General features: G+C 49.7%; 1 protein-coding gene across 2 annotated transcripts; it reads right to left on the bottom strand.

The window, feature by feature from the left end:
• Window positions 1-1,999: 1,999 nt before the first annotated feature.
• On the bottom strand, window positions 2,000-25,931 carry GDAP1L1 (ganglioside induced differentiation associated protein 1 like 1). 2 transcript variants are annotated; one of them, XM_055543245.1, is made up of 6 exons: window positions 25,750-25,931; window positions 18,413-18,605; window positions 17,050-17,223; window positions 11,892-11,989; window positions 11,043-11,157; window positions 2,000-2,977 (listed from the first exon to the last, which is right to left on the bottom strand). In XM_055543245.1, the coding sequence occupies exons 1-6, from the start codon at window positions 25,927-25,929 to the stop codon at window positions 2,634-2,636; spliced, it is 1,104 nt and encodes a 367-aa protein (XP_055399220.1). In that variant the 5' UTR covers window positions 25,930-25,931; the 3' UTR covers window positions 2,000-2,633. The 2 variants fall into 2 exon arrangements, with proteins under 2 accessions (XP_055399220.1, XP_055399218.1); XM_055543243.1 differs by lacking the exons at window positions 11,043-11,157; window positions 11,892-11,989.
• Window positions 25,932-26,511: the final 580 nt, after the last annotated feature.

The following is a 26,511-nucleotide window of genomic DNA, read 5'->3' as shown; positions in this document are numbered from 1 at the left end:
GGGTTGCCATTTCCTTCTCCAGGGGATCTTCCCCACCCAGGGATTGAGCCCAGGTCTGTTTTGTCTACCTGCATTGGCAGGTGGCTTCTTTACCCTTGAGCCACCAGGGAAGCCCATAAGCCCATTAGGGAACCCAACAATCCAATCTACCACTTGTACCGAGGGTGCTAACTCTCTGAGCTGGCTGTTTCCTCATCAGTGAAACATGAGAAACTACGCTGGGGACTTCCCTGGTGGTCCAGTGGCTGAGACTCCACGTTCCCCATGCAGGGAGCCCGGGTTCAACTTCTGGTCCTAGAACTAGATCCCACACGCTGCAACTAAAGAGCCACATGCCGCAGTGAAAACTGAAGACCCTGCATGCCACAACTAAGACCCGGTGCAGCCAAATAAACATATATGTGTGTGTGTAAAACAATGCTTTGCAGAGTTAGAAATAATTTCTGTGAATTTCCTAGTTCCTGATTAGGACTCAACGGATGGCAGCTATTGTTACCAGCTCCATTGAGAGATGAGAAAACTAAGGTTTTTAGGCAATGTGGGCCCAGGTTGCAAGGGAAGAACCAAATAGGTCTTCAGAAATATGCTGTTGTGACCTGGGCAGTAGATTCTATGACTTTGGCAGTGAGCAGCTAATGAGCTGAAGACGATACAACCTTCAGCAGCCCTTACTGTCCTGCCCAACAGCAAAGAGACCTTCTCAACAGTGTAAACACTGGGGGCGCCCATTACCACAGTCCTGGTGCTGGTGGTGGTGTCTGTCTTCATGACTAGACTGAACTCTGATAGCCCCACCTCCTCTGCATCTCTGCATCCCTCCAAGGGACGTCAAAGAAGGTTCAGCAATGGATGGGTTCTGAGTAATCGTTTGCATGTTGACTCTTGTCCACACCCTAGCGCTCTCCATAATATTGCAAGATGGAATGGGAGTGGAAAAGGGCACTTGGCTCTCTAATTCACTCATAATGGGATCCTGACCAAACCAGGCATGTACCCATCCAAGGCTTCAGTTTCTGCATATGTAGAACAAGAAGGTGGGAGCTCACAGAGGCTTTGAGTCTACAGTTCTTGCCAGAAGTCTGTCTGTGTCTCTTCTCTTTCAGTTTCTCCTTATGATCTGTTCTCTCCTTCCTGAGCAATAGGCTGGCCAACCAGGACTACATTTCCCAGCCTCCTTTGCAGCTGGGTGAGACCCAGCAATTATATTCTTAGGCTTGAACCAAGATCGGAAGTCAAATGGCCCTCTTGCATAACGGGGCCTTAAAATACTGGAAAGATGCTCTAATATCCTCTCTATCCTTTCATGTCAGATAAAACCTGGTCTCCCCAGCTCAAGCCTTGAGATCCCCCAAAACCATCAGTCATTTCTTCCTTCTTGATAGAAGTGAAATGGTCAAAACTGGCGACAGAGTAAGGTGAGTCAGGTTCACAGAGTCTGATTGTTTTATCTTGACCCCTCTAGCCCTGACCTCTGGGAATGAGAGCTAGATGGACAGCTCAGGTTTAGAAATGAAAAGCGGCGGCTCCTCCTGGATGCTTTATTGGGGGCTTTCAGTGGTTTTCAAGCATGAACGGCAGTGACACTCAGACCCTTTCCCAACATGCAAAAGGCACAGGGAAGTGAGATGCCCCGGGGGCTGGCAGCGTGGATGCAGAGACACCCCCGCACCCCGACCCTGTGAGACATGGTGGGGCACGGAGGAAGCCCAGAGAGTGATGGGGAAGGCAGGCATTGACAGAGATGGCTTTGGCAGAGGCAGGAGAAGGGACCCCAGGACCATCCATCTCCAAACCCAACACTCTGGCCAGGGCTGAACTTCCGAGAGATGGTCAACATGGCTTTTACTGAAAGTCCACCTCACATGGCGGGAAAACTCAACGCCAGGTGGGAAGAGGAGGATGGGATGGACGCTGCCTTCAGGAACTTCCGGTAAAGCGCCAGACCCAGTACTCTGCTCAAATCAAGAGGGGAATGGGAGGGTGTGCTTGTGGCATCGGTCCCAGACACAGCCTCTGGTTGGATGTCACTGCCTTGGCTTCAGCCAGTGCTGACTCAGTTCAGGTCCAGGAGAAGAATGAAGCCCCTGAGCCGATCTTCAGGGGTCTCCCATGCGGGTCTCCAGGTCTCCAGCCCCACCCGGAAGTACCGCTTAGAAGAGTCGAGTCTTGATGTTGGCTTTGTCCTGTGGAAGAGTTTCCCTGGGCAAGAGGGAAGGGAAGGGGAGGCGAGGGTCAGGCCCTCTGAGTCCCCAGCACCTCCCAGAATTTCGGCCCTAGTGAATGAAATGGCCTGGGACTCACCTCAGATCCCAACTAGTCCCCACAGTTCCATCTTGAGACCTTGAATCAAAACAAACAAAAAGAGGCATTCGTGTTTTTGTTTTTCCTTTCTCTCTCTTTCCCACTCATTCTTTTTCTCCTTTAGTAGAGCCGTGGCCTCAACTCACGGCACTGGCAATATCTACTTCTAAACTATGGAATGTTTTCACACTGACTCTAGAATTACTCCGAACAAGGGGTGGGAGGGGGCTGTCCAAGTTTTCGTGAGACGAGACGGTGTGTTACCGAGAGCTCGTGGGGAATCACACAGCACAGAGACACCGACAGTCAGACACCAAGCCCGGAGCCTGGCTTTAGATGTATTTTTTCTTGAGGTACCAGTAGGCAAAGTAGCCCATCCCTCCCAGGGAGCCCATGAGAAAGGATGCCCCAAAGAAGGATGGCGGCTTCCGCTTGACCAGCCGGAACGCGTTGGGGATGACCGCCGACAGCAGAGTGGTGTGGATGTCGCCCAGAACCTTCCGGAAGGCAAAGCGTTTCTGGACCCTCTCGAAGAAGGACTGCAGGTTGGGCCGGCTGCCGTCTTCCCAGTATTTCTTGGACAGTCCCAGGAATTTGAGGCGGTGCAGGGTGGCTCCCAGGAGGACATCCGCAAGGGTGAAGGCACAGCCGCAGAGCCACAGCTCGCATTTCTGCCCTGGAGTGCAAGAGAGACAAGATGGCGGTGGGGCGGGCTCAGCTTCTGTCCTCCCATAACTCCCTTCTCTCTCATCACTTACACCTCGGCTTCTGTCTGCTGGCCATAGCGTTTCCCCAAGGTCACCCACTCCTGTATTTCTTTCATGATTTTGGCCATATGCATATACTTCCTATATTACTCTTTTCTTTTAAATCAACTGACTTGTTAAATGCAAATATATGTATTTAGGGGCTTTCCAGGTAGCACAGGGGTAAAAGAATCCACCTGCCGATGGAGGAGATGTAAAAGGCCCAGGTTTGATCCCTAGGTCAGGAAGATTATTTAAACTCTGGACTCACATATCACACTGCTTATTTTCCAGCTCTACTTGTCTGTTCACTGGGTGTTTCAAACCGGACAAGTCCAAAACTGAATTCCTGATCATCACCCCAAATCCACCACACTCATCCACACATCAGTAACAGCACCTCCGTCCATTCAGTTATTCAGGCCCAAAGCCTCATGCCATATCAAATTCTTCTTTTTGTTTCACACCCACATATACTTTGGCAGCAGTTCCCATCAACTTTACTTTCAAAAAAACATCCAAAGTTGGATGTTACCTCCACTGTTACCACCCTGGTCCTAACAATCATTATCTTTTGCCTTTGACTCCCTAGAGTCTATTCTCAGCACAGTAGTCAAAGGAATCCTGTTAAACCTTAAGTCAGATCATGTCCTTCTCTCTGATCAAAGCCCTGTAATGACTCCCTGTCATGGTCAGAGTAAAAGTTGAAGCTCTGGGCTTCCCTGGTGGCTCAGTGGTAAAGAATTCACCTGACATGCAGGGGACATGCATTTGATCCCTAGTCTGGGATGATTCCACATGCCGTGGGCAACTAAGCCTGTGTGGCACAACTACTGAAGCCTGAGCACCTACTTACCTATGCTTCGTGACAAGAGAAGCCACCATGAGAAGCCTGTGCCCCGAAATTAGAGAGTAGCCCCTACTTACTGCAGCTAGATAAAGCCTGTTCACAGCAATGAAGACCCAGTACAGTCAAGAATTAATCAATTAATAAAACATTTAAAATGTGTATCTGGTGGTATGTTCCATGGGTCGCAAAGAGTCAGACACAGCTGAGCATGTGTGCTGGTCATGAAGATGTGATAAGACACAATGTCTTCCCTCAAGAGGTTCATGGTTTCATGGGAGGAGGAGCTAAAATGTAATGAAGGCTCTGATTAAAAATTTGTTCTTGACTATGGAACCTTCCAGATGCTCATGAGACTTCCGAGGAGAGATGATGTGTCTGCAGTTAGAGGCACAGGTGCGTGGCATCATCAAGGGCATGAGTGGAGACAGAGCTGAGAACGGGACCAAGGATGGAGCTTTGGGGGCATCACGATTGAGATCTTGGGCAACAAGAAGCAACCAGCGAAGCAGCATGAGAAGGAGCAGCCTATGGGGTGGGAGATGACCCAGGAAAGGGCGATGCCCTAGAAGCCAAGATAAGAAAGTGTGCCAGGGAGAGAGGGCTCAGCTGAGGTCAGACGCTGCCGGAAGGTCACAGAAGGGGAGGCTGAGACCTAGAGACTGCATTCGGCGGCTGCTGACCTTGACAAGAACAGCTGGAGTAGATGCTGACAATGAAAGCCTGGCTGGAGGGAGTCCAAGAGAGAAAGGGAGGAAGGGAAATGGAGACGTTGAGCAAAAGTCACCCTTCCAAAGAGTTCTGCTGTAATGGGAAGGATACACTGATACTATGAGATGGGTCAAGAGTGTTTTTGTAAATTGGAAGAAAAAAAAAAAAAAAAAAAACGTTGATGGGAATGATTGAGCCAAGAGGGGAAGAGATACTACAGGAGAAGTGGAGAATTACTGCTGTGGTTGTCCTTGAGTGGATGAGCGTGGGTGGCATCCAGGACACAGGGAAGGGACTGGGCTTAGCTAGTTCAAGAACAGTTCATCCTTGGTAACAAGATGGAGTACAGCACTGTCTTTTAAGACGTCTAAGTTTCTAATTCTAAGTTTCAAATGTAAGACATCCACCCGAGAGAGAACAAGCGATGCCAATTAAACTACTGAGAACCTTCCAATTTCAGGGATGTTGACATGTGATTTAACAAAGATGCATCTTAGAATCGATAAAATACAGTGTCTATACAGGCACTAGGACTGGTGGGAGGGTAGCTATGGGGGTGAGTTGAGAGTGAGGATGTGGGAGAAGCAGCTGGAGGGTTCAGGAGAAAGGAGAGGTAGTAAATCGCCATCTGAAGAGGAGGCAGTGGGAGGCCTGGGGCAGCAGGAAGGCCTCTAAGGTTAGTGGTCATGAGTTCAAAATGAGACCTGCCAGGGACTTCCCTGGTGGTCCAGTGGCTAAGACTCTGCATTCCCAATGCAGGGGGCCCAGGGTGAATTCCTGATCAAGGAAGTAGATCCCACATGCCGCAACTAAGAGTTCGAATGCTGCAAATGAAGATACCACATGTGGCACCAAAGATTACATGTGCTGTAACCAAGACTTGGCACAGCCAAATAAATAATCATAAAAAAGAAGGAAATAAAGTTCAGCCACCATCCTTGTACATTCCTCCAGCCATGTTTAGGCTCCTGGGTATAGGCTGAATAGGTGGAGAGCGGTCTGAGGTTTTGCAAGCAGTTCGATTCCTGGGTTGGGAAGGTCTGCTGGAGAAGGGAAAAAGCTACTCACTCCAGTATTCTGGCCTGGAGAATTCCATGGACTGTATAGTCCATGGGGTCAACCTAGATATCACATTAAAAAGCAAAGACATTACTTGGCCAACAAAAGTCTATCTAGTCAAAGTTATGGTTTTCCCAGTAGTCATGTATGGATGTGAGAGTTGGACTACAATATAGAAACCTGAGTGCCAAAGAATTGATGCTTTTGAACTGTGGTGTTGGAGAAGACTCTTGAGAGTCCCTTGGACTGCAAGGAGATCCAACCAGTCCATCCTAAAGGAAATAAGTCCTGAATATTCATTGGAAGGACTGATACTGAAGCTGAACTCCAATACTTTGGCCACCTGATGCGAAGAACTGACTCTTTAGAAAAGACCCTGATGCTGAGAAAGATTAAAGGCAGCAGGAGAAGGGGCGAGAGAGGATGAGATGTTTGGATGGCATCAACGGCTTGATGGACATGAGTTTGAGCAAGCTCCGTGAGTTGGTGATGGACAGGGAGGCCTAGTGAGCTGCAGTCCATGGGGTCGCAAAGAATCGGACACAACTGAGTGATTGAACTGAAATGAACTGAACTGAGGTTTTGCAAAGTGTGATGAAGTAGGAGAGGGATAAGGGAGCTGAAGGTGCAGACAAGGGGCTGTTAATGATGGATCAGGGAGTTACTGGTGTGTAAGAAGAGGGGTAAGATCATGATCAGGGTGACGGACAGTGAGAGGAGGCAGGACCAGGGGACGGAAGTGCCGGGGTACGCACTGGATAAGCGTAGACAGATTTGAGAACAGGACAGGGACTAAGCCGTGGGACACGCCAAGGTTTAGATATTGGGCAATGAGAGAAACTAGTGCTGGTGCATGAGAAGGCATGGTCTTTGAGGTACGAGACGAACCAGGAGAGTGTGGTTTCATTTCCTTAATCCACACATCAATCCAATCAAATACGTGCTATTATTATCCCTGTTTCACAGGTGAGGGAATTTGAGGCCCAGAGAGGTTAAGTAACTTAGTAGAAGCCACACAGCTAGTAAGTGGCAGAGCAGAGTGTGGATTTGAACCCAGGCCATCTGGTTCCAGAGCCTGTGCTTATAACCACTGCATTAAGCTGCTTCTTTCTATGTGCAAATACGCACATCTGTATGTATTTCTACAGACACACAATCCCCTTTCAATGGGTGCATTTTGATTTGGGTCTGTGTGTGGACCTATGTGTCTGCAACCTGCATGGTGTGTATGTTTAGCCATGTGAATGTCTGCTCAGATCCGTGCAGCTGATTGTGTATAAGCATGTAGAGAGCTGCACACGTGGGTGCCTGTGTCTATGAAGTGGGCTGGATTACCACATGCAATGTACACCCATGTGCATCTGGTGTTTGCCTGCAGACAGATGTTTGCAAACATGTACATGTGCGTCACTATTTAAGAATGTCCATTCCTGGGACTTCCCTGGTGTTCCAGTGGCTAAGTCTCTGCACTCCCAATGCAGAGGGCCCCGGGTTCGATCCTTGGTCAGGGAACTAGATCCCGTGTGCCACAGCTAAGTGTTCACATGCAGCAACTAAAGATCTTGCATGTGGTAATGAAGATTGGAGATCCCGCATGGTGCAACTAAGACCCAGTGCAGCCAAATAAGTAATAAAATAGAATGTCTTTCCATAAAGAAGAGAGAAAATAAACTAGTGGTTGGACTTTCCTGGTTGTCCAGTGGTTAAGAATCTGCTTGCCAATGCAGGGGACACGGGTTCAATCCCTAGTCCCGGAATATCCCACATGCTATGGAGCAATTAAGCCCATGCACCACAACTACTGAACCCACAGGCCCTAGAGCCCTCGAGCTGCAACAAGAGAAGCCACCGAAGTGAGAAGCCTGTGCACAGCAACTAGTGAAAGCCCACTTGCAGCAGTGAAGACCCAGAGCAGCCAAAAACAGCTAATTAATTCATTGGAAAAAACCCTCGTGGTTACCAAAGGGGAGAAGGAAGGGGGAGGGGCAAATTAGGGGTATGGGATTAAGAGATGCAAATTACTATGTATCGCATAGATAAGCAAAAAAGATACACTGTATAGCACAGACAATTATGGCCATTACCCTGTAAAGACTTTTGATGGAGTATAATCTGTAAAAATACTGAGTTACTATGCTGTATACCTGAAACTGACTTCCCTGGTGGCTCAGAAGGTAAATTGCCTGAAACTAATATAATGTTGCAGATCAACTATACTTCAATTTAAAAAGAAAAAGAAAAAATATGTCCAAGATTACTTGATACTTACCTCTTTTGTGGAGCCCAATTTTCTTCCCCTTGAATATGGGCTGTATTTAATGACTGGCTTTGAATGAACAGAATGGGGCAGAAGTGACAGAATGACTTTCAAGGGTAGATCATAAGAGCTAATGTGGCTTCTGCTGCTTCTATCTCTCTGGGGTTACTCACTCAGGGGAAAACCAGCTGCCATGTTGTGAAGAAACTCAAGCAGCCCTAATAAGATGCCCACGTAGGAACTGAGGTCTCCTGCCATCAGCCACTGAGGAACTGAGACCTCTAGTCAAGACCCACGTGAATGAGCAATCTCCGATCCTTCAGCTCAAAGTGCTGCAGCCCCAGCCAACAGCTGGACTGCAGCCTGCATCATGCAACCCCAAATTAGAACCACTCAGCCAAGCTGCTCCAAAATTCCTGATTCACAGAAAACTGGGTGCTATGATAAAAGCTTTTTGTTTAAGCTGCTGAGTTTGGGAACAGTTTGGCATAAGCAATAAATAACTAATAAGCAGGTCTTGATACGTCTTTCTCTCTCCACTATCCTCTACATGGCATTATCCAATTCTATAACTTGAATCACAACATATATGGGAATTCCCTAGTGGTTCAGTGGTTAGAACTCCATGCTTTCGCTGCCAAGGGCATGGGTTGAATCACCGGTCAGGGAACTAAGATCCTACAAGCCGCATGACCAAAATAAGTAGATAAATAACAAAACCAAAAAACCCACGGATACGCTGAAGACTCGCAAATTTCCATCTCCAAATTCTGACCTCTCCTTTGAAAGTCAGACTGGGATATCTGATAGCTTATGTGACATGCCCTCTTGGGTGCTGAACTCTTGAGTCCCCCTTGCCCATATCAGGAAATGGTATCATCAGTAACTCAGACCAAGACCTCAGAAGTCCTCTTGGATTCCTTTCTCTCCTCTTACTCCCCACCCTTCCCCTGACACCCTCAACCTTTCAGCAAGTTCCTGCCCATTTTCATCTCCAAAATACCTCTGGAATCTTTCATGCCTTCTATCTCCACGGCCACCACCTCAGTCCTAGCCACCACCATCTCATCTGTGCTTCTGTCTCCTGTGAAACCCACTGAAAGTAAAATCAGAACACTTCACCCCAAGGAGACTGCAGAAACAGCCACAAATTCCTCCTATTCTTGCAGGCATGCCCCTATGCAAAGGCTTTACTGATCCTGCCACCAGGAGGAAGAATCCAACCCTCCACCCGTTAAATTCTAGCTCTGCTGTGTCATTTGCTTTAGCCAACGGGGCTTTAGTCAATGTGACACAAGAAGATGCTTAACATGTGTTTGCACACTCTTGCTGCTCTCAGAATCCCTGTGACCATCATTCGACTTAGTCTTGCTTAGCCTTCCAGATGATGGGCAACATGTAGTCCAGCTAAGTCCACTGGCCCCTGAACACTCTTCCATAATAGCCCTTCTTCAGCACCCTCTGAGATAGAAATGAGAAAATTCCTTCTTGAGGTATCAGGTTGGTCAAAAAAATTCATTCAGGTTTTTCCATAATATCATGTGAACAAACCCGAACGAACTTTTTGGCCAACTCAACATATATTCTTTTTACTCATTTAGCCATACAGCACTTTTTTTGTAGAAAGGATTTATGACAGTTGGTTTCAGCATGCATGGCCTTGTCCCTATTTAGGACCTTAGGTACTCGTGTGTGCCTTGCACTTGGAGCCTCAGCTGTGAAATGCTGGACGAACACTGGACCCACCAAAAGGGAAGCTGTTCTTGTCCTAACTATGCCATTTAAGAGCTGTGTGACCTTGAGCAAGTCACTTTACCTCTCTGAGCCTGAGTTTTCTCATCTGAAGAATGCACATGTCTTTAGCTGTCACATGTAATAAACTAGTTTGTTCTAAACGCTGTGCTGAGTGCTTTTCACTTTTTAAACAGTTCAACAGGATGGAGTTAAGGTTTTAAATTGTACTATTACCATCCTACTTTGGGCTTCCCTGGTGGCTCAGAGGTAAAAAATCCACCTGCAGTGCAGGAGCCACAGAGGATGTGGTTTGATCCCTGGGAAGATCGCCTGGAGGAGGACATGGCAACCTGCTCCAGTATTCTTACCTGGAGAATCCCATGGACAGAAGAGCCTGGTGGGCTACAGTCCATGGGGTTGAAAAGGCTGAAGCGACTGTGCATGTGCACACACATCCTGTTTCACAGATGAGGAAACTGAAGCTCCAACAGGGAAAGAAACTTGTCCAAGTCACACAGTATAGGCAGCAAAGCTGGAACCCTAATTTGAATCTGTCTGACTCTACACCTATCTTTTAGAATACTGTGCTCCACAACCTCTCCAAATACACAGACATCTATGTGTGTGTGTGTGAAGCTGTAAGTGTAGCAATGCAAGTTGCATGGCTTCCACAAATTTGCATTGTTGAGGAGACCAGACTAACAGGCCACCTAAAATAGAGCAAAATGGGAAAGTCCAGAATGAAATCTGAAGAAGGTGATGGCAAAGATGGTGGATAAATGAAGACAAGGAGCAGAGTGGTATGGAGAGGGTACTCCAGCCTGGAAAAGTGGCAGGTGCAAAGATGTGGAGGTGGAAATGAGGCTGGCATGCTTACAGTCCCAAGAAGAGACGCACTTGACAATAGAAAGAGTCAAGATCAGAGAGTCTGGGTGAGCCTAGCTGTACGGCTACAGCATGAAGGAGCCATAATACATCCTTCAGTGGCGGAAAGGTGAGGTGGTATAAGGGATAATGGTCACCACCATCACTATCATCATCATCATCATTAACCTTTATTAAATACCTACTGTGTGCGAAACGCTGATCTAAGCATTCTACGTGTATAATTTCATGCAATGTCTCAGCATCTCTCTGAAGTAGGTCTTACTATTATCCCCATTTTATAGACAGGGAACTGAGGTTCGGGGAGGTGAAGTACCTGGCCCAGGGTCATTCAACTAGCAAGTGGCCAACCTAGGACTTAAACCTAGGTTTTCTGACTTCATGGCCCATGATCCTAACCACCTGGACAGTCCTCTGAGATCTTTGGGGAAAAGATGCTGAGACATAGACAGGGTGGGCTGGATGAGCTCCAGCACTCACCTACCCCAGAACTGGCACCCACCCTCGTTCTCAAGCTTCCTCTTCTCCAGCTCAGCCTCGATCTGGTCCAGCACCATGGCCAGCTCCCCCAGGATCTTCTTCAGGTAGCTCACGTCATCGTGTTCCAAGATCTTGGCCTGTGGGCAGGACAGGCAAGAGCTAGAGAAGCTGAGTTGGCTTCAATATGGCAAAGATGACCAGGGATGGAAGAATCTTGGTCCAAACCCCCTTCTGCCAAACCCAGTCTCCAAATAATCCATCAAGTGTATTGGATACTCCAACATTACAAAGCATCCTCATCTGCTGCTCACAGCAGTCTAGTGAGCTTAGCTGTCCTGACCAGATCCCTTTCATGGCTGTAAAAGCTGGTTGATAGTGGCTCAAAGCTGCCCCTTCTCCAGAGAACAGCTTTTGGCCAAAAAGGAGTTTCCTGGAAATATTTGAGAAATACTTGGGCCAATGGCTAATACAAGGGTATAAAAGTTTATCCCTTTGTTCAAGGTGACTTTGTGGTACCCTTTAAGGTCCAAATCAGGTGAACTTGGATCCTTCTTCATTCCTACCCCATCCTTACTGGGTTCTCCTTAAAGCACTCCCTCAATACTACATTTACCCAAGAACCTCAGTACAAAGCTCTGCTCTTAGAGACACAACTGAAGACATGAGGAAAGGGAGGCTGCAGGGCCACAGTGACTTGCTCAAGGTCAAAGAGCCAGTAAATGACAGAGGAGACAGGATTGGAAAAGCAAGACAGTGGTTTTCCTATTTCAGGTCATCAAATGATTTCTACTTAGAACCAGCTTCTCCCAGTTCTTCTCTTCCATGGAAAAGATGGTGGGAGAGGGGAATGAGCAGACCTAGGGGCACTCACCATGAGCTTCTTCTGTTTAGAAAGGTAGGGCTCAGAGAGCTGGGGCTCCTCTTCATGGTCCAATTTCATGAAGTCTGTGGTGGCGTTGGCTAAATGTCCTGGGGAAAGAATAGGAAAAGTCCCATTCATCTGATACCTGGTGCTTTTCCTTTCCCTTCCCCCACAACTTGAAATAGGTCCCACTCAAACACTAGTCTGGAAAGTAACAATATCAACAGGCATAACCAGCAGACACTATGTCACTTCAGGCCAGGACATAGGGATCGATGAGATGCCATCCTGCCTTAGGCTCAGGCTAGTGGGAGAGACAGACCCTTAAGAGATATCTATGACATAGCATGGCCAACCTCTAATGAAGAATGAATGGATACTGTGGGACCCAGAGGGCACAAGGTATCAAGAAAGCTCAAGGAGGAGGAGACTCTGGGGGATGAGTAGGAGTCTGGCCAGAAATGAATATCACCCTAAATCTGGACAAACTCCTATTTCAGTTTACACTCCCCCCACCCCTTTCTATAGTGAAGAAACAAGTTCAGAGAAGCTAAATAATGTAACACAACTAGTAAACAACAAGCAGAGATTTTGAAGCTGGATCTGTCTGATTCTCAGTCTGGTGCTCACTCACTGTAACCCACAAGGAAAAACTTGTTCAGTTAAAAAAACGAAAAATCAAAAGAGAGCTGGGTGTCCACTCCTGGTGAGGGAACTTCCCTGAAGATATAGGGACATACTGACCATGTTTTCTGGGAAAACTGGCTTTTTAAAGATGCCCAAAAGGCCAGTGATGGAACATGGGGCAGTGATGGAACTCAAGGCAGCACCGTGAGAATTATTCTTAATGAGAGAGAGGAACTGTCCTGTAATCTACCTTAAAAAGTCTAACTGTGAGCCACAGGTTTTACAAGAGGAGGTGGAAAGATTAAGTGGGATAAGATCCTGTGGAACAGATTCCATGTGTGGGGTAGACTTTCTCCAGAATTCTTAGCCAGTAAGTCTGGGACACAGTGGGTCAGGTGGTGCGTAAACCTGACCTGCCTTCTCCCCTGAGCCCCAACTCCATTTGGACATCTCTTGGGCTCCTCAAACTCATCCTCACCCAACCAACCCCATCATTTTCTCTGCTTCACCTGCTGCTTGTTTGCATACTCCCCAAACTGCAGCACGCTTACCCCACACTAAGCCAAGCCAGATGCCTGGGCGTGCGTGTGTGCTAAGTCACTTCCCTGCAACCCAATGGACTGTAGCCTGCCGGGCTCCTCTGTCCATGGGGTTCTCAGGCAAGAATACTGGAGAGGGTGGCCATGCCCTTCTCCAGCGGATCTTCCTGACCCAGGGATCGAACCTGCATCTCTTACGTCTCCTACATTGGCAGGTGGGTTCTTTACCAGTAGTGCCACCTGGGAAGCCCAGATTACTGGGGGTTGTCCTCAACTCTGCCTTCTCTTTCCTCCCCAAACCAAATATGTCACAGTTTCAGAGAGACCCTCCTCAAACACACATCTGACTGCCACTCCCAGCTGAAAAGCCATCTGTTGCTCCTCACTGCCCTCAGAAAATGTTCAAGCTCTTCAACTTGCCTTAAGAGATGCAGCAGGATCACCTCCTATTCCCTTACCAACTCCATCTTCTTCCACTGAGTTCCCCCAACTGCCTCTGTCCCCATATGGTAACATTTCAGCCCCTCCAAATGCTTGGTACTCGCTGAATGTCCAGCTCATTCCAAACCTCTAGGCCTTTGCTCTGACTGCTTCTTCTTCCTGGAAGGGCCTTCTCCTGTATTCCTGAAACTCCCCTTCCAGATCCAGCTCAAGATCACCTCTTCTATGAAGCCCTTCCTGATCCTCTAGGTCTCTTTGTCCTCCAGCGTATGCTGTACAGATTTCCAGAGAATGCAAACACATTAATCAGCTGCCATTCCACAAATCTATTCACATTGTGGTCTATGTGAAAAGTGCCCCCCCGACTTGTGCAGTGCACAACATGTACTGCTGGACATGGACATTTTGATGCCAGTGTACTTATCTCTGGATGTGCATGTCCCCCACCAGAACCCGAGTATCTGGAGAACAGTGAATATATCTGATTCATCTCTGTTCCCTCAAAAACCAGTACAGGCGTGGCACAGAACAGGAGTTTATGAATGAATGAATGGAATAGAATGAGAAAATAAATGAGTGACTGCAATTGTTCAGCTTCTGCTTCTGAGGTTTCACTGTCCACCATCCCATCTCCTGGCCTGATATCAGCAAGCACACTTCCCTGATCTTTCAGCTATGGGGCTATATTAAGTCTCATTGATGTTTTATGAGTTTGAAGTTCAAGGACAGTATCTTCTCCTCTTGCCAGTCACCCAAGGCTCCCCATGTGGCTTTCTTTAGACCCCACGAGGGCAGACCAGGCCAAGGAAAGACATTTGACTAATTGGGATGGGGGAGGGGTCACTGCAGGATGACTTCTGCATCCTGTGAGGTCCTTCCTCTCTCCCTCAGCTGGGCTGGAGTCTTGAGATCCTCTCTGCACCCCAGTGCCTTCTGTTGCTGTTGCTGTTAAGTTGCTTCAGTCGTGGCCGACTCTGTGCGACCCCATAGATGGCAGCCCACCAGGCTCCCCCGTCCCTGGGATTCTCCAGGCAAGAACACTGGAGTGGGTTGCCATTTCCTTCTCCAATGCATAAAAGTGAAAAGTGAAAGTGAAGTCGCTCAGTCGTGTCCGACTCCTAGCAACCCCATGGACTGCAGCCCACCAGGCTCTGCCGTCCCTGGGATCCTCCAGGCAAGAGTACTGGAGTGGGGTGCCATTGCCTTCTCCACCAGTGCCTTCTAGGTACCTTCAAATAACTCAGGACAGGATGGGGGAGCACCTCTATCTTTCAGAAGCACTTAGAAACTCCTTCCACCTAGTCCAGACCAGCATCATTGCTCACCTAGATGACAGCCAGGACCCTTTAACTGTCCCACCCACTCTTCTTCCTGTTGAATGATTTTTATAAAATGCCAATCTGATCCTGTCACTTTCCACCACTGTTTCTCTGCTGCTCATGAGATAAAATTCCAATTCTGCCAGCCCTACTCCCTAGATTCACACCAGGACCACACCTACCCCCACTGGGCTACATACATCAACCCCATTAAGTGTCCTTTGGTTTCACACAACTCCCTCTCCTATCCGTGACCCTAAAAGGATTCTCTCTTTTATTTCCCTTCCTAGTTCCTGGTCATCCTTGAATATTGCTGCCTTCCAGGAGCCCTCCATGACCCCAGAGGCTGGGATGGGCATCTTCTTTAGCCCCAGCCTCTGTGTTCCCCTTATCATAACACTGATTGGTACTAGATTAGAAAAATTTAAATCAATGAGTCCTGAACAGACTATACATGCATACTTGCTTGAGAATTCAAACAATATTAAAGAATGTACAGAGAAAAGTAAATCTCTCTTCTCTCAATCTGCAGTCCCTTAGTCCTGCTCCCTTAATCTTCTCATGCATCCTTCCAGAAATATGCTTTGTGTTTGCAAGCGCTCGTGTATCCATTGGACCCCCTTTGACATATATAAATGATAGCACATTAGATGCTTCACTTTCTTCTTCTTTATTAATACGTCTTAAAGAGCATTCCATGTGCCTATTATTTTTTTAACAGCTGCGCAATGGTCCATTGTTTGTAAGAAATAGAATTTATCTACCTATTCCCCAAATCATGGACAACAAGGTTATTTCCCCGATGACTGAGCAGGTAAATAATCTGCCTGCCAATGCAGGAGACACAGGAGACCCTGGTTCGATCCCTGGGTTGGGAAGATCCCCTGGTGAAGGAAATGGCAACCTAGTCCAGTATTCTTGCCTGGAAAACCCCATGAAAAGAGGAGCTGGGGGGGCTACAGTCCATAGGGTCACAAAGAGTCAGACATGACTGAGCACGCATACACATTCATGCATTCATTTCCCCAGCTCATGGACAACTAGGTTATCTCCAGCTTCTTGCTACTAGCTCCTATGCTGCAATGCATATCTTTGTACATACTTCTTTGGCTCACACATCCAATTGTCATTGCAGGACAATCTCCAAAGGTGTGGGCCTTTTAATATTCTATACAGAGTGCCAGACTGCTCTCCTGAGAGGCTGTTCAAATTTACTTAGTCCTGCATTGTAATTACCTGGTCATTTGTCTTTCTGTTTCCCGGAAACCATGACTCTGGGAGGGTAGACGCTGTAACAGTCCCCTTCCCTCCCCAGCCCCCTATCCAAGGCCTGGGTCATAGAAGACCTCAAAAATATTGTTGATTCACTGGGGACAGGGCAATATAGACAAATCCTGAGTCTTGTTCAGGGGCACTCTAAAATGATGAAATCAAGTTCCACAATCTGCTTCACCTTCAGACATGAGCCTCATTCCCTTGAGAGAGAGGAAGTGACCATTTACCAAGCATCTATTATCTACTTAGACTCGTCACGCTTCCTCTGTGTATAGGACACCATGGTGTTTGCATAGAGCCTGGACCAAAGTCTGTAAACAGTTGTTGATGGATGATCTGATTTCATCCAACCCTTATTTACTGAGTACTGAAAAAAAAAAAGAAAGGATAACATAGGCTGTGGGCACATTCAAGCTGGCAGTTATGACAGTACATGGGTGATGGACTAATCAGAAATCAGAGACTCCACTGGGGGCTTCGCAATACCTGGGCAGTCATCCTTGGTGATGCCAGCCCGAATATCACTCAATGCCCTGGGCTGCCTTTGGAGAAGTGTCCAAGCTCCCATGGACAGACAAGCCTCTGGGGCAACAGATACCCTGATAGCCTCTGTATGGGATAGCAGGACAAGAGGAGCAGGGCAAGAGAGGGGGACAAGAAAGGGGAACTGTCAGAGATGGAGAGAGACATTCAGTTCAAAACAGTGAGTGAGATGGAAAGCCAGAGACAGAGAGACACAGACAGACCCAGAGTGAGAGATAGAGAAATGAACAAACAGACACAGGGATGGAGATATCCACGGGGAAGAGGAGAGAAGGAGTAAAAAGAGGAGAAATGAAAGGAAGCAAGTGAGTAAGAGACAGAAATAGGAGGAAGACAAGTGAGGATTGCGTTTAGAGGGAGGAGGGGGGCTGAGCCAAGGTTACTGGAGGGTCCTGCGGCCCCATCCCCACGCCTGGCACTCACTGCGGATCTCGGCCGTGGCGTACTTGGGGATCATGGAGTCGGTGGTGAGCTCGGGGTGCAGAATGCAGCCGTGCGTGTAGGCGTCCATGGGCAGCGCGTCCAGCAGCTCGCGGTACTGCAGCACCCTCGCGTGCTGCGGGCTGCCTGCCTCCGGCATCAGCGCCACCACATGCTCTGCGGGGCACAGCGTGGGGCTGGGGAGGGGATGGAGGGCCCAGTGTTGGGCCTCCCGCCCCCCTGATTCAGAGAGGCCAGCCTCTGGCACCACACCCCCCAACCTCAGCATCCTGGAACCACGAATCATCCAGCGGTCTGGGGCCCACTCCCTTTCCTTGACTTCCCAGGTGATGCTAGTGGTAAAGAACCTCCCTGAGAATGCAGAAGATATGAGAGATGCTGGTTCAATCCCTGGGTCGGGAAGATTCTCCTGGAGGAGGGCATGGCAACCCACCCCAGTATTCTTGCCTGGAGAATCCCACGGACAGAGCGGTCTGGCGGGCTACAGTCCATGGGGTCACACAGAGTCGGACATGACTGAGCGACTAACACTTTCTTGGGCCCACCCCCTTTCCTTGACTCTTGGGATAAAGTCCTTACCAGGCTAACAGGGGACGCCAGTGGTCCTGCCCGCCTACCTCTCCTCCAGGGAGCCCTGCCAGACTGTCCTTCAAGGGGTAGCTCCTCACCTGCCCAGGCCTGTTTTCAGGTGGGAGTCTAGGCCTAGTGTTGCTAGACTTGGCGAGAAGTTGGAATCCTGGATGTTTGAAACTGAAACATCCTTGGTTTTTAAATGTTGACAATTAATTCATATATTTTTTTAAACACTGCGCATCTGGGCCCATCTCCGCCATGGGGACTGAACTGCTGAACTTGAGCAGGGCCAGAGGGAAGGAAGGAACAGGGAGAAGGTGGAAAAGGACTTGGGGCCTCTGAGGAGCTGGGCCCTGCTCACCTCTGGAAAGTTCTCAGGTATCTGAGCTGGTCTCCGGCTTCCCGGAGAGTCTGTTGGTTCTGACTATACTTATAGGGTTTCAGGGTCCTGGCTGAACCCTGGCCTTCCTGGATGATCTGGGTCCTGTCTGTGGGGACTTACAAGAGGGTCTGGGCCCTGCTCTGGCCTGGGGGGCTTGGGAGGGTCTGTAGCCCATTCTGTGACTCCTGAGTTCCTGGGAGGAGGCCACAGCCCCAGTGCTCCAAGTGGGGGTCCTCGGGGATCTGAGGATCCTGGAGTGGTTATCTGAGCCTGGCCTATAGCCCGTGGTTCCTTGTCAGGGAGACCAGGCCTGGGTCGGGGGTTGGGGGGTGGGTTCCCAGGTTTTCGAAGCTTTCGGGGGCGCTGTCTGGGCCTGTGCGGCCGCCGTACCTCCAGTGAACGTGCGCTCCACGTAGTCGATGATCTGGTCGTAGTCGCTGATGATGTTGTCGCGGTGGATGATAACGGGCACCTCCTCGCCCAGGTTGAGCCGCATGAACCAGGGCTCCTTGTGCTCACTCTGTGGCAGGCTCACGTCCCGCTCCTCACACGCCAGGCCCTTCTCGGCGATCACCAGCCGCACCTGCAGGTGCCAGGGTCAGAGCGGGGAAGGCGGGAAGACACACGGGGACCCTCTGCCCGGGTGGGGCGGGGCGTGCAGGAAGAGGGGTCAGAGGTCACTCACCGGAGGGGACATGTTGCTGGAACCCATTCCTGGGCCCCTGGGGCGCAGGACAGGGTGGTGTACCTCGTGGGGGCCTGGTGCTTGGGGCCTGGTGGAGGGGACCAGGGGCAGTGCTGACTGGTGGTTAGGGAGCTGGGAGTCACAATTGGACATAGTTGGGATAGGATTTCTGGCTCTGCTGTGTGAATTTGGGCAGATTCCTTACACTTTCTGGGCTTCAGATTTTTTTTGTTGTTGCAGAATTGAAGTATTAATAATAGCACGGACACAGTGTCTGGTACATAGAAAGCACTTAATTCATGATTATCATTATCAGGATTGGACTCAGCCTGGCTTCCAAACGTGAATCTGACCAGGAAATTTGCAGAATTTCTCATCATCGTCATAATCAACAGCAAAATTTCTCAAATGATTTGAGAAATCTAAAGTGAGGTGAAAAGAATTTGCTGACATCAGCCTAGCCCTTTATTGTCCCCAAACACCTTCCTATCTGGTCGTTGGATGCTCACAACAGCCTTTCAGAGAGTGGCAGAGCAGGGACCATCTCCCTGTTTTTCTTGATGAGAAAATGAAAGCCCAGAGACGGCAACTAACTTACTCAAAGCCACACAGCCACTTTGGCAGTCAACCTAAAACTAGAAGGTTCCTGACTCCCAGACTAGTGTTCTCTGCTCCGGGGGCTCCTTCCAGGGAGTCTTGGACCTGCCCTCTCCAGAATCTTTCCCTAAGGTCCAGAGGGTCCCTGACAAACACTGGAGCTGGTAGATTCTAATGGAGATTTTTGAGGCTAGCTTGCTCCTGATCCAGCCCAACAGTTCTTAGCTGGGAGATGGTTAATGACCACCTAGGCCAACTGTTCTCTCCCTGTGGACTGAGACTCAGAGAGAAAGCTGGGCTTGTCCAAGTTCTCCCAGCAAAAGGATGGCAAGATCCATGCCTATAAGCTCTCCCTATTTCTGTCTCCAGCCCAGGAGAAAGAGAAGGCATCCCAAGAGAAGCACAGGTCTTTTCTGGTAAAGCATCGATGACCCCCCTCCATACCTAGGTGGTAACTCCTGAGCCTGGGCGTCCCCAGTCTTCCTCCCAGATACCAAGAGGTAAGCTCCCAGAAGAGGCAACATGGTGTTATAGTCAAAATGTTAAGCTGCGTGCCAGACTGTGCCAGTTCAAGTCCTAGCTCTAGCACTTAATTGCTGGAGAAGGAAATGGCAACCCACTCCAGTATTCTTGCCTGGAAAGTTCCACGGACGGAGGAGCCTGGTAGGCTAGAGCCCATGGGGTCACAAAGAGTCAGACATGACTGAGTGACTTCACTTTCTTTCTTTCTTTCTTGGCTTTACAAGTAGCTCTCCATCTGTGTGCCTCAGTGTCCTCATCTGTTCAATAGAAGTCTCACGAGTAAATTCCTCAGAGGGTTGTTGTGAGGATTATATAGATTAGTCCCTGTGGAACAGTGCCTGGCATACTGTAGGGGTAATGTATGTCTTGGCTTCTTGAATTAGACTAGGTTTTGGAGGCAGACAGACCTGAACTTGAAGGCTGACTCTGCTGCTTATTTGCTATGTGACTTTGGGCAAGTCACGTGACCTCTCTGATCCCTAGCTTTTGTGAAATGAGGAATGTATTTTACTCCTTCAAGGCTGGCAAAAGGTTGAGGTGGAATGACATGGATAAAGTCCCAGTGTGAGAGGTGAATACATGGGTTCCAACATCACTGTTATCACACACACACACACACACACACTGCCCTACCCTGCATTCCTGGTTGATGTCTTGGAGTACTTGATGCCCCACCCTCACAGCTAACATGAACAACCCCGTCTGTGTGCTGGGCTGTGGGGAAGAAGGGGTAATCAGCCCTTGAAGCCCCCAGCCCTCACCCAGATTCATTTGCTGCAGGAGCCAAAAGCAGGCCCCGTGGGCGGGATGGGGAGGCAGGGACTCAGGTCCTCAGCCTGGCTCTGCCGCGGGGCAATGCTGTGTGACCTTGGAACTACTGCTGCCCCTTTCCGAACCTCCTTTTAATTGTTAGTAAAATGAAAGGCTGAACTCCGTGTTCTCAGAGTGTCCCGTGGCCCTGCTTTGAGCTAATGCTACATTCAGATCCTGCGGGAGACAGGACTGGCTCTGCCCTCCTTGGCAGAGGGTGGGAACTGCTGGTTCTAAGATGGGGGGGACTGTGGCAGAGGGAGTGCCAGGGTGGCATTTGTTAGGTCTAGTCGTGTGAGTGTGTGTGCATGTGTCTGAGTGGCAGCTGTGTAAGTGAGCAAATGTCTGCACATGTGTGTGCACGAGTGTGGGTGGGTATGGATACAAATCAGTGTGAGCATCCAGTCTTGTGTGAGCATGTGTACATGAGTGTGAATATGAGTGTGTGTGCCTGTGTGTGTATAAGTGTGAGTGGGCATGACGGAAAGCATTTATATGTGTATCTTTGAGCTCATGGGTGGTGCCTGTGCCCTGTAGGAGCTGCAGGGCAGTCGAGGCTGGAGTTCTGCTGGAACCCAACCAACCATTCCCCTCTAGCCCATCCTGGCGAGCTCCGCTGGGCCATCCAGCCTCTGGGTCAGGCTGGGATCTCTGGAGGTATGGAAACAGAAACTAAATCAGGCCTTTGCCCTTGGCAGGTCCAGACATTTGACGGTGCATCCTGGCAGGGCGTCTACTCCCAGGGCCCTGGCCTTGAACTTCAGTAAGGATGCCTGGTGGTGGGACTCCTGCCTGGGGAGGGGACTATCTTTAGAGGAACAACAGTCCTGCTTGGAGCTGCTTCGGGGTCACGCTGGCAAGCAGCCAAGGAGACTTTCTCCTTTAGCTGCGCTGCAGGCCACAGCCATGTGCCATTCTGCGGGGGAGGAGAGTGTGGGAGGAAGCCAGGCCCGGGGGAAGGGCATGCAGCCATCAAGGCCATCTGCCATCTCTACCTCTTGGAGGCCAGGTCAGACTCAGGTGGTCACCACTCAGTGACCAGGCATCAGCCATCTCTGGGCAAACTGTTTCCCCTGTGGGTGCCTGGAATTCACCCACTGGTGCTTCACTGTCATGGTTAGGCACTGTCCCCTCTCACCCAGGCCCTGAACAAATGGTGATGGGCTGGGTTGGTGTCTCTGTCCAGCCTCTTAATTGCTGTGTGACTTTGTAAAAGATACTTGGAGTCTCTGAATCTTAGTTTATTTGTCTCAAATACTTGTCTGAAAAAAATTAATAAGCTTTATTTCTTAGAGCAGTTTTAGGCTTACAGAATCAAATACCTTTTAATATAACATTTTGAAGCTTACAAATGAGCCCTTTTTCAGCACTTATTTACTGAATGCTTACTCTGTGCCAGGTCTTGTTCTAAGTGCTTGAAACTCAGCAGTGAACAAAACAAAGGTAACTGCCCACGGGGAGCTGACACTCTAATGGGTGCAGACAGAAGACGAGCAGTTAAAATGAGATAGTGTGTCAAAAGATAGTGAGTTCATTGGGAAAAAAAGAAAAAAAGTAGAGCAAGGTAAGGGAAATTGGGGGTCCAGGGCATTTTAGATAGGGTGATCCAGGGACTTCCCTGGTGGTCCAGTGGTTAACAATCTGCCTAGCAGTGCAGGGGATGCAGGTTCGATCCCTGGATGGGGAACTGAGATCCCACATGCCGTGGGGCAACTAAGCCCACACGCCACAACTAGAGTGCCTGTGTTGAAGCTGCTGCGCCTGCCTGCAGTAGAGTCGGTGCTCCGAAACCAGAGAGGCCCATGCGCTGTAACGAAGACCCAGGGCAGCCAAAAAAGAAAAAAACCAACAGAGTGATCCATCAGGGCAGGCCTCTCTGAGAAGGTGACATTTGAGCAAAGGACAAAGTGAAGGGGTAGTTCAAACAGTGGTCTGAGGAAGCGAGTTCCAGGCAGAGGGGATAGCCCGTGCAAAGGCCCTCAGGTGGAGATGTCTGAAATTTTTGAGAAATGGTGAGATGGCCAGAGTGACTGCAGCAGGATGTATGGGAGACAGAGGAGAGGGGATCAGGAAGAGTCATGCACAGGGATTTTTAATGAAGGTTCCTAGACTCCGGGGTCTATGAATAAAATCAGGGAGTCCTTGAACTAGGATGGGAAAATTACAGGTTTATTTTCAGTCATCTCAGGCTGACACTTGGCGTTCTCTTCAATTATGAGTGTAGGCGACAAGGCATGGTAGTGTTAGCAGTGCCTGCAATATTGTCCCCGCCAGGAATCAGACACTGTCATCACTTCCCAGCTGCTGCAGTTATAACTGTCATGACTTCAACATCACAGCAGTCATCAGTCCTGGCACTCGATCGTGTGATACGATGGCTTAATACACATTATTATGTAATTAATTTGTTTTGGAAAATATGTCAATAGCTGTACTTCAGTAGGACTGGTTTTCCTTCTAATCCAATGCTCCTATGTATTGATGTTACTCAGTTAAAAACACTATTCTGAGAAAAGTTCATAGGCTTCCCCCGATTGATGAGGATTCCACGACCAGGCAAGGTTAGATCCTGCAGGAGGGCCTGAGGCCATTATGACAACTCTGGCTTTTTCCCAGAGGCACTTGGAAGCCACTGCAGACTTCTGAGCGGAGGAGAGGTGGGCTGTGCAGTCCTCGCCTGTGGCACTCCTGGGAGTGGGGGTGGAGCTGGAACATGGCCAAGGGCAACATGGACAGGACTGGGGTGCCAGTGCCCAGGAACTTGACAAGCCAGGCCAGATTGGCAGGTCGAGGCCATTCACTTGCCTTCTGCCACGTGTAGGAGGGCCCTCTGGGAACTGCTGTGCATACAGGCAGGGCCCTTTAGGACTGATGGGAAAGAAGGCAACGCTAAGCTCCTGCTGTGTGCCTGACACTTAACATGTGTCCATGTCCTCTGAATCCCCCAGAAATCCTGCAGAGCCAGATGCAAATGTCCCCCTTTCCAGAGGAGGATATAGAGGCACAGAGAAATGAAGTGACTTGTCCAAGGTCACACAGCCAGTGAGCACTCAAGATGAAACCAGAAGCCAGGACCATCTGACTGCACAGCCCAAGAGCTTTCTGCCAGGCTGCACTGCCTCTAGAACCCACCATGGGCACCTGGGCAAGGAGAAGGCCCTGGCAGGAGAGGCAGGAGAATGCCTTTGTCAGAGGCTTGGTCACAAATGGGATTGCAGTGGGTGGTCCCATCCTTGACTTAGGGGGCAACTTAGCCCTGAGCTGAGCTCATCCTGAATAAGAAATATTCAGGAGGCTTCCTCGGGAAATGGTAATGGGAGGTGCCAGCCCCAAATCCCTGTCCAGTCCTGGACAATGGGGCTTGTCTCCTGAGGTTCTGGGGGAGGAGGAGATCCTGGCATCTGGAAGTGGGTCTGACTCATTCCCAAATCCCCAGCAACTTTGTCGAGCCTGGCGTGCAGTAGGTGTTCAGCACGCATGTATAGAATTTATGGACGAGTCCCCGCGTGACCTTGGTTAACTCCATCTCCTCCTTTACCTAACACTTTAGTGATATCATTATCAACAGAGCCCTGATCTCGTGCCAGGCACTGCTATCAGCACTTTTTGTGCATCATCTCATTTCACCATCACAAATAGCCCTCTGTAGAAGGTACTGCCATTAGCTCCATTTTACAGATTATAAAACTGAGGCTTTGGGGGAGGCAAAATGACCTGCCAAAAACTTCATGGTGAATTATTGGGGAAGATGGCTCTCCTGCTGGGGACTGTCTGGCCTCAGAGTTTGTACTTTAAACTGGGAACTACTCAAAGGAGAGTCGGTGGGCCAGCTTCATTGGCATCACCTGGTCGTCTGTTAGAATGCAGCATCTTTGGCCCCACTCCAGATCTACTGAATCAAAATCTTTGAGGTGGGACCCAGTGTTCTGTGTTTGAAACAGTAATGTATGCTCACACGTGACTAGTGCCAGTGTAGAACACGACTTAGCGACTGAACAAGTGTAAAACTATGAGCTATAACACCTTTTCAACAACTCTCTCAGCAACCCTAAGAAGGGGTTGCAATTAGAGGAAATAGCTATAATTGTTACTATTATCCCATTTTCCAGATGATGAAAACTGAGCCCGAACCCCAAAATCAAATCAAAGACTGGTTCCAAGGCCATTTCTCTTTAAGGCATCTATTTATCCATCTGGAAAATACGTGAGTGGAACAGAAGGATCTTCCAGGGAGAAGTGGAAGGGTCAGGCAATGGGTGACCCGTAGGCTCCACCAGGACCTGGCTGCTGGGACCTGGCCATGGTGCTGAATTTGTGCCTCATAGATAGGACAGCCCAGGGTTGGAGATTGCGCCCCTAGAGGTGCCCTGGTCTTCCAGGTGCGGGGTTCGGACCTCACCCCTAGAAAGCGGGAACCCCGATAACTTAACAACGGGCTGGATTCCCAACCACCTTCCAGCTCCCCTGAGTCAGAAAGGGCTGTGGGGTTGTCTGTGCCTTTAAGAGCAGAAAACACACATCTTATGGGCCGAGCTGAGGTTTGGGGAGATGGGTTAACTCGTTGCATCTCAGCTCAAAATTAGGGGGTATAAGGGGAGGGCTAGGGTAAGACCCTTCAAACCCCAATCAGAAGAAGTCCCCCGGCCGGACAGAGAGGCAGGGGAGCTTTGACCCGAAGGCCTGTGGTATCGGGATAGAAGCGCAGAGGGCAGGCCTGCGATGGGACTGGGGCTGGAGGCTGGACCCCAGGAAGCGCTCCTCCCCCTCCCCGCAGCAGCCGCCCCCTCCGACAGGCCGCCTTCCCAGCAGTGCCCATTCCCTTCCCCTTGCCTTTGTCTCTCTTCTCAGCCCTCCAACAGATCGGGTCTTTCTGGGAGGGAAAGAGGCAGAATGGCTGTGCCTAGGATGAGGGACGGTGCTCCTGGGGCCCAAGACAGGGCCAGTCACCTCCCCGGAGAGCAGCCCAGCGTCCCCCGTCCTCCGGGCCCCCCAACCCCAGATTCTACCCTCCAGTCTCTGAGCAGATCTTCGGATCCTTAAACCCTCCCGGGTCCCCTCCCCCAAGTCTCCTAACCGCGGGGCGCATCGGATTCCCCGGCTCCCTCCAGGCTACCTTCTGCGAGCTGAAGGACTGAGTCCAGTGGTACAGAACCAGGCTCTCCTTGGGCCAATGGGCGTGGCTGGCCGCTTCGGGTGCGTCGGGGGCCTCCGCCGGCTTCGCCGCATCGCTCTCCAGCGCCGAGATGGGCCACCAGCTGCAGTTGGTGGGGGTCAGGTTGTTGGGGGTCGCCATGACAGCCCGAAATCCGAGGGAGGAAAGCAGGAGGCTTCGGCGGCGGCGGCTCTCTCGCCCAGCATCACATGGCCTCGCCGAGCCTGCCCCTCTCCTTCGCTCGCTCGCTCGCTCCCTCCCTTCCCCGTGAATGTCATTACTCACTGGGCGCGGGGGGGAGGGGCGAGGGGATCCCGGGAGCTCACTCCCTCCTCTTCCCCTTGGCCCGCCCCTGGCCCGTGTCGGAAAAGCCGTCAGTCCTCGGTCAAGCTCGGTGGAAGGGCGCGAGGCGCCGTAGGAAAGTGGACCATGTCCCCAAGTACTCCAGTCTGGCCAGTTACCTGCCGAAGATTCCACCATTGCAAACACATTCTGCCTCTCAATCTTCTAAAAGGCAAATGGGACCGCTGGGATTATAGGAATCCATTCCTTTTATCATTAGAGTCTGGAAATAGCTGGTTTCTTTTTGAAGCTGTTATTTTCTAACTTTTCTCCAGAAGGACCTTTAGGGGTTAAAGGGAACACATTATGATCTATTGACCAAACACTTACATAGCACCTCCTGTGTTTCCAGACTCTAGTCCTAAAGGCTTTTCAACCATC

The sequence above is a fragment of the Bubalus kerabau genome, chromosome 13 (assembly GCF_029407905.1).
Source record: "Bubalus kerabau isolate K-KA32 ecotype Philippines breed swamp buffalo chromosome 13, PCC_UOA_SB_1v2, whole genome shotgun sequence".
In the NCBI taxonomy this organism is placed as follows: Eukaryota; Metazoa; Chordata; class Mammalia; order Artiodactyla; family Bovidae; genus Bubalus; species Bubalus kerabau.
This window is presented reverse-complemented; position numbering and strand designations above follow the sequence as displayed.

What these genes read in the sequence shown, in the direction of transcription:
- GDAP1L1 (XM_055543245.1), bottom strand. Translation starts at nt 25,929, where the DNA reads ATGGCGACCCCCAACAACCTGACCCCCACCAACTGCAGCTGGTGGCCC. An exon ending in AGTCCTTCAGCTCGCAGAAG is followed by an intron (nt 18,606 to 25,749) that starts GTAGCCTGGAGG and finishes TGGCACCTGCAG; the next exon opens with GTGCGGCTGGTGATCGCCGA. An exon ending in CTAAACAGAAGAAGCTCATG is followed by an intron (nt 11,158 to 11,891) that starts GTGAGTGCCCCT and finishes TCCTGCCCACAG; the next exon opens with GCCAAGATCTTGGAACACGA.